Here is a 14,566-nt window from a genome sequence, read left to right on the forward strand (position 1 = left end):
TTAGGTATTACTGCAATGTTGGAGCTAGAAACATAAGCATTTCGCTGCACCTGCGATAACATCTGCAAAATATGTGTACGCAACCAATAAAATGTGATTTGACTTAAACTGATTCATCTTATCAACCAGCTATTTATTAGAATCAAGTGCACTAGATTAGGGTTAGACTGAAAACCTAGGAAGTAGCTCTACAGGAACAGGGTTGGAGAGCTCTGGTATAGACCAAGGCCTTGGAGTGCCTTGAAGACTATTGTTCACATCTGCTTTCATGCAAGGATTTCATGCAAACGTCAATTATTATGCCTCTAAACATGGTTCCAATGCATTAATTTTACAAAACAGAAACCAGACCTCTTAACTATTCACAATCATCTAATAATCTGTGTATGCAACAGCCAACATTTCTGCTATGAGCTTAATTGCCTGAGAAGTGTTTACAGTTTAGAATTTAAACAGCTGCTAAGAATATCCCAATGTTAGCTGTGACAATCATGCACTGTACAGTCATTTTCATGTTAGATTTGGCTCATTACTTCGATGTTAGCTGTTACTCTAGTTCAGAAAACATCCTTTACCTATAAAAAAACTGATTTCTCCATCCAAATGAAATTATTTTGTGTCTGCCTTTCATAGATTTGCGAGTGAGACGTGCTGTGCTGTGCTGTGCTGTGCTGTGCAATGCTTTGAATAGTGCAATTAAAAAGACTGCATCTGTAGGCGAATGCCGACTGGCTGATCTACAAAGAACCTTGCAACAATAATAACTACTCATTATTATTTGTAGATCAGTCAGTCACTCACAATTTACCCATGATACATTTCAAGTTTGATCCTCTCAAACACGGCCACTAACTTGTATTTACGGAAAACCTGTCTCTCTGACGAACCCATTGCCCCCTTTTCTCCCCCGAAAGCCCTTTTCCCTCAGAGTGCAGTCACCATAGCCTAGAAAGTTACAGAACTTTGTGGAACAATTAAAACTATACATCAGTGTATAAGCCTGTGTTTCAGACATAAGGAAGTGGATGGCTGCAAATGTTCCACTTTTAAACTCGGACAAAACTGAGATGCTTGTTCTAGGTCCCAAGAAACAAAGAGATCTTCTGTCGAATCTGACAATTAATCTTAATGGTTGTACAGTCGTCTCAAATAAAACTGAAGGACCTCGGCGTTACTCTGGACCCTGATCTCTTTTCAAGAACATATCAAGACCATTTCAAGGACAGCTTTTTTCCATCTACATAACATTGCAAAAATCAGAATCAGAAACAGAAACTTTCTGTCCAACAATGATGCAGAAAAATTTATCCATGCTTTTGTCACTTCTAGGTTAGACTACTGCAATGCTCTACTTTCCGGCTACCCGGATAAAGCACTAAATAAACTTCAGTTAGTGCTAAATACGGCTGCTAGAATCCTGACTAGAACCCCAAAATCTGATCATATTACTCCAGTGCTAGCCGCCCTACACTGGCTTCCTGTCAAAGCAAGGGCTGATTTCAAGGTTTTACTGCTAACCTACAAAGCATTACATGGGCTTGCTCCTACCTATCTCTCTGATTTGGTCCTGCCGTACATACCTACACGTACGCTACGGTCACAAGATGCAGGCCTCCTAATTGTCCCTAGAATTTCTAAACAAACAGCTGGAGGCAGGGCTTTCTCCTATAGAACTCCATTTTTATGGAACGGTCTGCCTACCCATGTCAGAGACGCAAACTCGGTCTCAACTTTTAAGTCTTTATTGAAGACTCATCTCTTCAGTGGGTCATATGATTGAGTGTAGTCTGGCCCAGGAGTGGGAAGGTGAACGGAAAGGCTCTGGAGCAACAAACCGCCCTTGCTGTCTCTGCCTGGCCGGTTCCCCTCTTTCCACTGGGATTCTCTGCCTCTAACCCTATTACAGGGGCTGAGTCACTGGCTTACTGGGGCTCTCTCATACCGTCCCTGGGAGGGGTGCGTCACCTGAGTGGGTTGAGTCACTGATGTGATCATCCTGTCTGGGTTGGCACCCCCCCCCCCTTGGGTTGTGCCATGGCGGAGATCTTTGTGGGCTATACTCAGCCTTGTCTCAGGATGGTAAGTTGGTGGTTGAGGATATCCCTCTAGTGGTGTGGGGGCTGTGCTTTGGCAAAGTGGGTGGGGTTATATCCTTCCTGTTTGGCCCTGTCCGGGGGTGTCCTCGGATGGGGCCACAGTGTCTCCTGACCCCTCCTGTCTCAGCCTCCAGTATTTATGCTGCAGTAGTTTATGTGTCGGGGGGCTAGGGTCAGTTTGTTATATCTGGAGTACTTCTCCTGTCCTATTCGGTGTCCTGTGTGAATTTAAGTGTGCTCTCTCTAATTCTCTCGTTCTCTCTTTCTTTCTTTCTCTCGGAGGACCTGAGCCCTAGGACCATGCCTCAGGACTACCTGACATGATGACTCCTTGCTGTCCCCAGTCCACCTGGCTGTGCTGCTGCTCCAGTTTCAACTGTTCTGCCTTATTATTATTCGACCATGCTGGTCATTTATGAACATTTGAACATCTTGGCCATGTTCTGTTATAATCTCCACCCGGCACAGCCAGAAGAGGACTGGCCACCCCACATAGCCTGGTTCCTCTCTAGGTTTCTTCCTAGGTTTTGGCCTTTCTAGGGAGGTTTTCCTAGCCACCGTGCTTCTACACCTGCATTGCTTGCTGTTTGGGGTTTTAGGCTGGGTTTCTGTACAGCACTTTGAGATATCAGCTGATGTACGAAGGGCTATATAAATACATTTGATTTGATTTGATTTTGAGTTGAGTGGTTCTCAATCCTGGTGCTGGGGACCCAAAGGGGTGCACATTTTAGTTTTTGCCCTAGCACTACATACAGTAGGGCAAAAAGGTATTTAGTCAGCCACCAATTGTGCAAGTTCTCCCACTTAAAAAGATGAGAGGCCTGTAATTTTCATCATAGGTACACTTCAACTATGACAGACAAAATGAGAAAAGAAATCCAGAAAACCACATTGTAGGATTTTTTATGAATTTATTTGCAAATTATGGTGGAAAATAAGTATTTGGTCACCTACAAACAAGCAAGATTTCTGGCTCTCACAGACCTGTAACTTCTTCTTTAAGAGGCTCCTCTGTCCTCCACTCGTTACCTGCATTAATGGCACCTGTTTGAACTTGTTATCAGTATAAAAGACACCTGTCCACAACCTCAAACAGTCACACTCCAAACTCCACTATGGCCAAGACCAAAGAGCTGTCAAAGGACATCAGAAACAAAATTGTAGACCTGCACCAGGCTGGGAAGACTGAATCTGCAATAGGTAAGCAGCTTGGTTTGAAGAAATCAACTGTGGGAGCAATTATTAGGAAATGGAAGACATACAAGACCACTGATAATCTCCCTCGATCTGGGGCTCCACGCAAGATCTCACCCCGTGGGGTCAAAATGATCACAAGAACGGAAAAAATCCCAGAACCACACGGGGGGACCTAGTGAATGACCTGCAGAGAGCTGGGACCAAAGTAACAAAGCCTACCATCAGTAACACACTACGCCGCCAGGGACTCAAATCCTGCAGTGCCAGACGTGTCCCCCTGCTTAAGCCAGTACATGTCCAGGCCCGTCTGAAGTTTGTATCGTGAGAAGCATATCAAGGTCCTGGAGTGGCCTAGCCAGTCTCCAGATCTCAACTCCAAATCTTTGGAGGGAGTTGAAAGTCCGTGTTGCCCAGCACAAGCCCCAAAACATCACTGCTCTAGAGGAGATCTGCATGGAGGAATTCGGCCAAAATACCAGCAACAGTGTGTGAAAACCTTGTGAAGACTTACAGAAAACATTTGACCTCTGTCATTGCCAACAAAGGGTATATAACAAAGTATTGAGATAAACTTTTGTTATTGACCAAATACTTATTTTCCACCATAATTTGCAAATAAATTCATTAAAAATCCTACAATGTGATTTTCTGGATTTTATTTCTCATTTTGTCTGTCATAGTTGAAGTGTACCTATGATGAAAATTACAGGCATCTCTCATCTTTTTAAGTGGGAGAACTTGCACAATTGGTGGCTGACTAAATACTTTTTTGCCCCACTGTACCTGCTTCAAATATTCAACTCATCATCAATGCTTTACGCTTTGAGGATTTGAATCGGGTGTGGAGAGCTAAGGAAGAAACTAAAATATACACCCCTTTGGGAGAACCACTTCTGTACATCATGGGAAGATTTTACAAGGTTGACATTAACAGAGGGCAGACTTCCTCTTTGGCGTTAGTTGTGCTGTTGACTTGATCCCAGGGAATGTACTGAAGGCCCAGGGCCACAGTACTGCAGTGTTTTGATTGGTAGGTGCTTTCCCACATTTTGTCAAGTGAGACATGTTACAATCGTCAAGATGTCTTTAAATAACAGTACAAGAAAAATCCTTGTACATTTTAATGATGTTGGAATAATTTATTCACTTGGCACTCATCCTAACCCAGTGAAATGCAATTACATTGTTTTACAATAAATATAATGTTTAAATAACACTTCACATTGAAGGTACAATAACAATGTGTGCTATGGCTGGATAAAAAGTTATTTGGATCACAGACTCCGTGGTAAAGGGGAATGTGTGCATGTTTTGAGAAGAGGGTGTGTGCGCTGTGTAAAATAGGCACATCTACTCTTAAGTGTCCTTCCCTAGTCTCTCCTCTTCATCTGGATTTGTGTGTGAACAGGTTAGGTGAGGATATAGACCAGTTCTTTGAGATTGGTTTGAAGAGAAGGACATGGGGAGAGAGCCACTTTCGACAGTTAATGGAGCCAGGGTTCAGAAGAACAAGGCTTCACTCAATTGTACTCCAATTCTGTCCTAAGGACTGGGCAGAGCTGTCCATTTGGTGGCCTGCCATTGGTGTGCACGCCAATCGAAAGGTCAGAGGGCACGACAGAAGGTGTGTCAACAGGCTGGCACAATCTCCATAGAATCCATGTTGCTGGCCATCCTCTGCCTCAGGTGTTTGGCAAAATCTACTTGTGTCTGAGAGAGCACTTTGTTTATGATGGTCTTTGGGATCCAACCCTGTGAGGGAGAGAGACAGAGTGAAACAGGGAGAGAGAGGGTGAAACAGGGAGAGAGACAGAGTGAAACAGGGAGAGAGACAGGGTGAAACAGGGAGAGAGAGAGAGTGAAACAGGGAGAGAGACAGGGTGAAACAGGGAGAGAGACAGGGTGAAACAGGGAGAGAGACAGGGTGAAACAGGGAGACAGACAGGGTGAAACAGGAGAGAGAGACAGGGTGAAACAGGGAGAGAGACAGGGTGAGAGACAGGGTGAAACAGGGAGAGAGACAGGGAGACAGTGAAACAGGAGAAACAGGGAGAGAGAGGGTGAAACAGGGGGAGAGAGACAGAGTGAAACAGGGAGAGAGACAGGGTGAAACAGGGAGAGAGACAGAGTGAAACAGGGGAGAGACAGGGTGAAACAGGGGAGAAACAGGGAGAGAGACAGGGTGAAACAGGGAGAGAGACAGGGTGAAACAGGGAGAGAGACAGGGTGAAACAGGGAGAGAGACAGGGTGAAACAGGGAGAGAGACAGGGTGAAACAGGGAGAGAGACAGGGTGAAACAGGGAGAGAGACAGGGTGAAACAGGGAGAGAGACAGGGTGAAACAGGGAGAGAGACAGGGTGAAACAGGGAGAGAGACAGGGTGAAACAGGGAGAGTGACAGGGTGAAACAGGGAGAGAGACAGGGTGAAACAGGGAGAGAGACAGGGTGAAACAGGGAGAGAGACAGGGTGAAACAGGGAGAAAGACACAATGAAAAACAGTATCTAAGGGCTAGATCCAAATCAGAGTCACGCTACCAGACTCCCACATAGCTGTTGTTATGACGTTGTCAGAAGTGGAATTCACAAGCGGCTTCCAGCGTTATACCTATTGCTGACATTGCCATAGGCAGGGTTGAGGAGTAACTGATTACATGTCATTTGACTTTCATTATTTCCATATAGCCTACACATTCATTTTCAACTTCTAGCACAAGTGGAACGGGTGTGTCTTCAGGCCAATGACCACAGGAGCATCCGCTCACCGATTTGACAACTCCAACGCAGTTACACCTCCGACATATCACCTAAATAAAAACAATGATCTGCTATGCAGGTACAGGTTATCGCGGGCTAACGCTGAACTGACTGAATCTAGGGCTCAGGATTGTCAATACAACCATCATCAACCATAACCTTCAACCATCAAAGATAGTCAGTGAACGTGATAAAAGGGCAAACAGTATCTATGAGGCAATAAGTTCCAGAAAGGATTTGATGAAAATGCTTCTAGCAGAGGGTGAAAGTCAAACAATATAGTTACAGTTGTATTTGCCCAGCCCTATTGATGAGATGCAGGGTAATGGCCTTTTACTGTTAAATCTATGCTTAATAACCAGGTGAACTTGGTCTTGTTTGGATCATCGGCACTGGGCCGCATCACTATACATGTTGGTCCGTTTTCCGCCCTGACAAAGTCAACAATACGGTGTAGAATATCAGTGCTAGTGTATGTTGAAGTCCAACACAATATTACAAATATTATTTTTCTATGATGTATTGTTAGTGATTTATAGCCATCCATCCATCTTTTTGTCCGTCCCTTGAGTATATGAACAAGCCTACCTGACAACGCCCCTCTGTTCGGGCATGGTAGGGTGCTGAGTAGACATGCCTGCCAGGAAGCACATGGACCCCCGGAGCTTGGCACAGCGAACACCAACGAAGTCCCGCGGCCCCACCATGTTACCAGGTGTGGGTCCAGACACCTCGTGGGTCACCATGGTCTCCTGACCTATCTTCTGGAGAATCTAATGAAGGAGGAAGGGAGTCAAAAACCTGCACTGTACAAAAATATAGAAACACAACATGTAAAGTGTTGGTCCCATGTTTCATGAGCTGAAATAAAAGACCCAGAAATGTTCCGTATGAACAAAAAGCTTAGTTCTCTCAAATGTTGTGCAAAAATGTGTTTACTTGCCTACTTAAATAAAGGTTAAATAAATAAAAAAGTAAACATCCCTGTTAGTGACATCCCTGTTCTGATCTTGTTGCCAACTGATGCACATTCAGATGTCATAAATCAGCACTGCAGCGCTCTCCCTGTCCTCTGCCGTGCCCTGATTGTATTACTGTTGATATCTGGAAATGTGCATGTATACTCTGGCCCATCTACTGTTGCTAGCCTCAATTCTGACTTGTGCTCTGATATCTGCTTCACTAATTTCTGCTCTCGTAAAAGCCTGGGTTTCTGCACGTTAACACTAGAAGCTTATTACATCAAATGTATCAATTGAAAGTCTGGGTTCACAGCTCCTATCCAGATGTGTTGGTCATTACTGAGACTTGGTTAAGAAAGAGTGTTTTGAATACTGATGTTAACCTTTCTGGTTATAACCTTTTTCGGCAAGACAGATCTTCCAAAGGTGGGGGAGTGGCATCTTTACCAAGGATTACCTTCAGTGCTCGGCTGTCTCCACCAAGTCTGTCCACAAACAATTTGATTTGCTCGTTTTAAGTATTAAACTTTCAAATTGCTCTTTGTTGACTGTTGCTGGGTACTATCGTCCTCCATCAGCACCAGCATGTACCCTACATGCCCTAAGCTCTCTCCTGGCCCCTTACATGAAGTCTGAATTTATCCTGCTAGGTGACCTAAACTGGGACATGCTTAAACCACCTGACCAAGTCCTAAAGCAATGGGACTCCCTAAATCTTTCTCAGATTATTACCAATATTACCAAGGTATGACTCCAAACACCCAGAAAAGGCTACTCTTCTTGATATTATATTCACAAATAATCCTGATAGGTACCAGTCTGGTGTTTTCTGTAATGACCTTAGTGATCACTGTTTTACAGCCTGTGCTCGTAATGGCTGCTCAGTGAAACGACCTGTCCTGATTTATCATAGACGCTTGCAAAAAACTTTAATGTGCAAGCCTTCCTTCATGAGCTGTCCTCTGTAAAGCGGTCTAGAATCAGCTTTATCTCCTCTGTCCAAGATGCTTGGACCTTCTTTTTTATATTTTCAGTGGTATTGTTAACAAATACGCCCCCATAAAGAAAATGAGGATTAAAAACAGGTTCAGCCCATGGTTCGACCGTGATCTTGCAGAGTTACTCCACCTCAAGAATTGCATTTGGCGAAAGGCTCGTCACACGCATACTCAGGCTGACTGGATCTCGTTCAGGCAAATGAGAAATAATTGCACTCAGGTTATCTGGTAGGCTAATGTTAGTTACTTTAAGGAGCAGTTGTTTCTCTGTGGGTGTAACCCCAAGAAATTCTGGAAAATGGTTAAAGACCTGGAGAATAAACCCTCCTCCTCACAGCTGCCCATGTCCCTTAAAGTTGATGATGTGATTGTTACTGACAAGAAGCACATGGCTGAGCTCTTTAATCACCACTTCATTAAGTCAGGATTCCTATTTGACTCAGACATACCTTCTTGCCATTCCAACATTTCCTCATCTCCCACCTCTTCTAATGCGACTATCCCCGATGCTTCTCCCTCTTTTTCCCCTGCCCCACTACAAAGTTTCTCCCTGCAGGCAGTCACTAAGTCTGAGGTGCTAAAGGAGCTCCTGAAACTTGACCCCCAAAAAACATCTGGGTCACATTGTTTAGACCCTTTCTTCTTTAAGGTTGCTGCCCCTATCAACGCCAAGCCCATCTCTGATCTTTTTAACCTGCCTCTCCTTTCTGGGGAGGTTCCCATTGCTTGGAAGGCAGCCACGGTTTTCGTTTGTCCTTTATTTAAATGGGGAGATCAAGTTGATCATAACTGTTATAGGCCTATTTCTATTTTGCCCTGTTTATCATAACTGTTGGAAAAATTTGTCAATAATCAACTGACTGGCTTTCTTGATGTCTATAGTATTCTCTCTGGTTTCCGCTCAGGTTATGGATGTGTCACTGCAACCTTAAAGGTCCTCAATGATGTCACCATTGCCCTTGATTATAAGCAATGTTGTGCTGCTATGTTTATTGACTTGGACAAAGCTTTTGATATGGTAGACCATTCCATTCTTGTGGGCCGGCTAAGGAGTATTGTTGTCTCTCTGAGGGGACTTTGGCCTAGTTTGCTAATTACCTCTTTCAAAGAAAGAGTGCAGTCAGAAAACCTACTGTCTCAGCCACTGCCTGTCACCAAGGGAGTACCCCAAGGCTCAATCGTAGGCCCCACGCTCTCCATAATTTACAAATAGGAATCTTACAAATTCTTATAAAATAGACTGAGACCAGAGGTATTTGGACATAAATGATGGACATTATCGAACAAAACAAACATTTATTGTGGAACTGGGATTCCTGGGAGTGCATTCTGATGAAGATGATGAAGATCATCAAAGGTAAGTGAATATTTATAATGCTATTTTATATAAATATCAACTTTATCGGAAAAAAAACATATATGTATTGTGTAACATGAAGTCCTATGAGTGTCATCTGATGAAGATCACCAAAGGTTAGTGATTCATTTTATCTATATTTCTGCTTTTTGTGACTCCTCTCTTTGGCTGGAAAAGGCTCTGACCTAACATAATCGTTTGGTTTGCTTTCGCTGTAAAGCCTTTTTGAAATCGGACACTGTGGTGGGATTAACAAGAAGTGTATCTTTAAAATGGTGTAAAATACTTGTATGTTTGAGGAATTTTAATGTTGAGATTTCTGTTGTTTTGAATTTGGCAACCCTGCACTTTCACTGGCTGTTGTCATATCGATCCTGTTAGCGGGATCTCAGCCCAAAGAGGTTTTAACCACCTAACTGAGGAACTCAATTTAACCTTGCGCAATACCCTAGATACAGTTGCACCCCTAAAAACTAAAAACATTTGTCATAAGAAACTAGCTCCCTGGTACACAAAAAATACCAGAGCTCTAAAGCAAGCTTCCAGAAAATTGGAACGGAAATGGCGCCACATCAAACTGGAAGTCTTCCGACTAGCTTGGAAAGACAGTACCGTGCAGTATCGAAGAGCCCTCACTGCTGCTCGATCATCCTATTTTTCCAACTTAATTGAGAAAAATAAGAACAATCCTAAATTAATTTTTGATAGTGTCGCAAAGCTAACTAAAAAGCAGCATTCCCAAAGAGAGGATGGCTTTCACTTCAGCAGTAAATAAATTCATGAACTTCTTTGAAGAAAAGATCACGATCATTAGAAAGCAAATGATGGACTCCTCTTTAAATCTGCGTATTCCTCCAAAGCTCAGTTGTCCTGAGTCTGCACAACTCTGCCAGGACCTAGGATCAAGAGAGACACTCAAGTGTTTAGGTACTACATATCTTGACACAATGATGAAAATAATCATGGCCTCTAAACCTTCAAGCTGCATACTGGACCCTATTCCAACTAAACTACTGAAAGAGCTGCTTCCTGTGCTTGGCCCTCCTATGTTGAACATAATAAATGGCTCTCTATCCACCGGATGTGTACCAAACTCACTAAAAGTGGCAATGATTAACCTCTACATCACCAGAGGAACAGAGGAGGAGTAGGATAAGGGTACGGCTAAAGGCTATAAGAACTGGTCGTCTCGTACGTTCGGAACAGAGTAAAAGGAGCAGGATTCTGGGCACGGTAGAATAGATTCAAGGCATAATGTAAAGAGAAAGGTATGGTAGGATGTGAATTCAATGGAGGTAAACCTATGCAGTTTGTGACGATGATAGAGATATTGTCTCTAGAAACATCATTTAAACCAGGTGAGGTCACTGCATGTGTGGGAGGTGGAACTAAAGGGTTAACTAAGGCGTACTGAGCAGGGCTAGAAGCTCTACAGTGACAAAAGACAATAATTACTCACCAAAACAGCAATGGACAAGGCATATTAACATTAGGGAGAGGCATGCGTAGCCGAGTGATAATAGGGGTCAGGTGAGTGGCTCGGGCCGGAAACAAGTGATTCAGGCAGCTAGCAGGCCAGGGCTAGCAAGCTAGCAGAAGAAGTCTGTTGTAGCCCCCTCGTGCTGTTACTTCGGGAGACCAGTCGTCGTGGATCAGCAGGGCTCTTTGTGGCAAAAGGGGCCAGGCCAATTGGCAAAATGGGTATAGTGGCCAAAGAATTTGTCTGATGGGCCTCTTAAGTTAACAGTCCGATATGCTCTAGACAGCTAGCCGGCTGCGGCTAGTAGGCTAGCAGATGGGCATTCAGGGGACGTCACGACAGAGGAGCCAGTTGAAAGAAACCCTCTGCGAATTGCGTCGGTAGTCCATTCGTGATGGGTTGGCGGGGGTCCAGGCCAATTGGAAAAATAGGTATTGTAGCACAAGGAGTGGCTGATGGACCTCTTTGGCTAGCCGGGAGATGGGCCTAGCAAAGGCTAGCTCCAGGTTAATTGGTTCTTGCTTTGGGACAGAGACGTTAGCCAGGAGTGGCCACTCGGGTAGCAGCTAGCTAGCGGCGATGATCCAGGTGAATAGGTTCAGAGCTTGCGGTAGAAATCCGGAGATATGCAGAAAAATAAGTCCAATTTGCTCTGGTTTGAGTCGCGCTGAGCAGACTGGTGAGAGTTGTCTGGGCTAAAGGTAGCTGATGAGCAGTGGCTAGCTGACTACTAGCTAGCAGCTAGTTAGCTGGCTAGTTTCTGTTGGGGGTTCCAGTTCAAAAGTAAAGAAAATAGCAGATCCATACCACATTGGGTGAGGCGGATTGCAGGAGAGTATGTTGAAGTTGAGATTAAAAAATATATGTGAAGAAAAAATATATACAAATATATATTCACGGGACACGACAAGACGAGGACGAAAGACGTCTGACTGCTACGCCATCTTGGATAATGAGGGGAAAAGGGACCACATTATTAGGGTGAGGCACATGGGCAATTAACAGCTCATTACACAACATACACTTCGTATTACTTTCTTAGCTACAGTATACATATCTCCCTGGCATATTACATCATTTATGCAGCAACATATAAGACATTTTTGGGCTCACCGTTGTGCTGTGCTCACTTGAACAGGAAGGTGGCACATAACAGCCCGCTTGGAGTTTGCCAAAAGGTACCTAAAGGACTCAGACCATGAGAAACAAGATTCTTTGGTCTGATGTAATCAAAATCGAACTCTTTGGCCTGAATGTCAAGCATTACGTCTGGACAAAACCTGGCACCATCCCTATGGTGAAGCATGGTGGTGGCAGCATCATGCTGTGGGGATGTTTTTCAGCGACAGGGACTGGGAAACTAGTCAGGATCGCAACCTGTATGGTACAGATGTCAATTGTTTTGGTCCTTAAATTAAACTGGGATACTTTTTTATTTATCACAATTTTCTTTAGCCAATTCTGGTCTTTAATGCAAGGCCGATAGACATGTCCCTTACCTTCTCCCCTTTCCACTTGCCTCCGACATTTTTGCGTAATGCTGCAATCAGTTTGTTGCAATTTTGGATAGAGCAGACATTTACTATATTTTTGTTAACTGCATGTGTGACATAACTCCACCAATCATATTTATGATATTATTTGCAAAGATTATACTGTTTTTTTTTTTTATGGATTTTTTTTATTAGTATATTTCAGTTTAACTATAAAATTGTTCTGTCTTTTCTGGTGGATTAAACTGAAATTGCAACCAGCTTTAATTGCTGGTTTAAAAAATAGAGATTTCATTTTCAAATAACCGAAAGTGAGAGGTTGTAATCTGAATGAAGGAAAAAAAGGCTATTCTTTAACACGGTCTGAGCCATTCTTACTAGTTTGGGTTTAAGTATAGTTTTGTATGACTGAAGCCTTTAATGAGAGGTCCAGTGCGTTAATATTCATTATATAAATAGCCCCGTTTAATTTTGTCTGGCTTGCCATTCCAAACAAAGTGGAATATGTTTTCTCGTGTAATTTTAAAAAGAAGTCGTGAGGTGAAGGTAGGGCCATAAGTAAATACATAAACTGGGATATGACTAAAGAATTACTCAGGGTGGTTTTTCCACAAATAGACAGCTGTTGTCCTTTCCATGGAAGGAAAATATCTCACTTTATATTAGCATTTATTGTAGTGAGATAATTTCTTTATTTCAGGATATTAATACTGAGTATCTCCACTTCACCATCAGACCATTTTATTAGTAAACTACAAATAATGTAAAAGTTGTATTTTTTAGAGATACAATACGTAATATTGTGCACTAATTCTAAATCCTCTTGCGGGTTTCAAATAAAACAGGAATTGTCAGCATACGACATCTTTGTTTTTTAAGCCCTGGCTTTAAGCCCCTTGATATTATTGTTGGATCTGATTTTAATAGCGAACATTTCGATGGCCATTATAAATAGATATGCCGATAGTGGACAACCTTGTTTTACTCCTCTTGACAGTTTAATACTTTCTGAGAAGTAGATGTAATTGACTATTTTACACCTAACGTTACTATACATAACTTTAACGCATTGTATAAGAGATTCTCCTAAATTAAAATAGTCCAGACATTTCTATACAAATTCTATTCATACTTTATCAAAGGCCTTTTCAAAGTCAGCTATGAAAAACAGGCCTGATTTCCCTGATTTTTCACAGTTTCCAGTACTTGTCTTATATTATCTCCAATGTATAGTCCATGTAAAAAAACTGTTTGATTACCTTTTTAATTCTATGTGCTATGCATATCGCTAGGATTTTGGCATCACAACACTGAAGTGTTATGTTTTTTTTAGGTGGACTGGATCTTTATTTTTACCATCTGGGTCCTGTTTCAGTAATAGTGAAATCAGACCTTAGTGAGCATTTTAAAGTCTACAATTTTTATAGAAGTGGTTAAAACATGTTAATAGAGGACCTTTGAATATATCGATTTGATATACTTCAACTGGTATGCCATCCATCCATGGAGTTTTCCCAGACTTAAAGGCTTTCATTGCATCTAGAAGTTCCTCCTCTGTAATTAGACCTTCACATGAGTCTTTCTGTATAGTTGTTTATTTACACTATTAATAGAAACAAATCCTTACAATTAACTTCAGTTAGTGGTGAATGATTGTCTTTCAAAATATTGTTTGGTGAATCATGGATGACTCTTCCTTTTATTATCCCCCAATAAGAAATAGGTAGGGTGGAAACCTTTTTTTACATTTGTTTACCCTCTTTTTCCTCCCCAATTGGTAGTTACAGTCTTGTCCCATCGCTGCAACTCCCGTACGGACTCGGGAGAGGCGAAGGTCGAGAGCCGTGCGTCCTCCGAAACACAACCCAACCAAGCCGCACTGCTTCTTGACACAATGCCCGGAAGTCAGCCGCACCAACGTGTCGGAGGAAACACTACCACAGGAGTCGCTAGATCGCGATGGGACAAGAAAATCCCTGCCGGCCAAACCCTCCCCTAACCCGGACAACGCTGGGCAAATTGTGCACCGCTCCATGAGTCTCCTGATCGCGGCCAGCTGCGACAGAGCCTGGACTCGAACCCAGAATCTATAGAGGCATTGCCTTAGACCACTGCTCCACTAGGAGAGTGGCGTCACGGCCAGGGACGAAAAGGCTAGCGACCTTTCGGTTACTTTCCCAACGCTCTAACCGCTAGGCTACCTGCTGCTCCCCTGTGTGTGGGT

General features: G+C 43.0%; 1 protein-coding gene across 1 annotated transcript; it reads right to left on the reverse strand.

Moving 5' to 3' along the window:
* Positions 1-4,420: 4,420 nt before the first annotated feature.
* Positions 4,421-12,377, reverse strand: LOC115140701 (steroidogenic acute regulatory protein-like). The gene is made up of 4 exons (XM_029679029.2): positions 12,369-12,377; positions 6,641-6,825; positions 6,390-6,483; positions 4,421-5,048 (listed from the first exon to the last, which is right to left on the reverse strand). Exons 1-4 carry the CDS (start codon positions 12,375-12,377, stop codon positions 4,926-4,928), a joined length of 411 nt encoding a protein of 136 aa, XP_029534889.1. The 3' UTR covers positions 4,421-4,925.
* Between the last annotated feature and the right edge of the window lie 2,189 nt (positions 12,378-14,566).

This window comes from Oncorhynchus nerka, linkage group LG13 (assembly GCF_034236695.1).
Source record: "Oncorhynchus nerka isolate Pitt River linkage group LG13, Oner_Uvic_2.0, whole genome shotgun sequence".
Classification (NCBI taxonomy): domain Eukaryota; kingdom Metazoa; phylum Chordata; class Actinopteri; order Salmoniformes; family Salmonidae; genus Oncorhynchus; species Oncorhynchus nerka.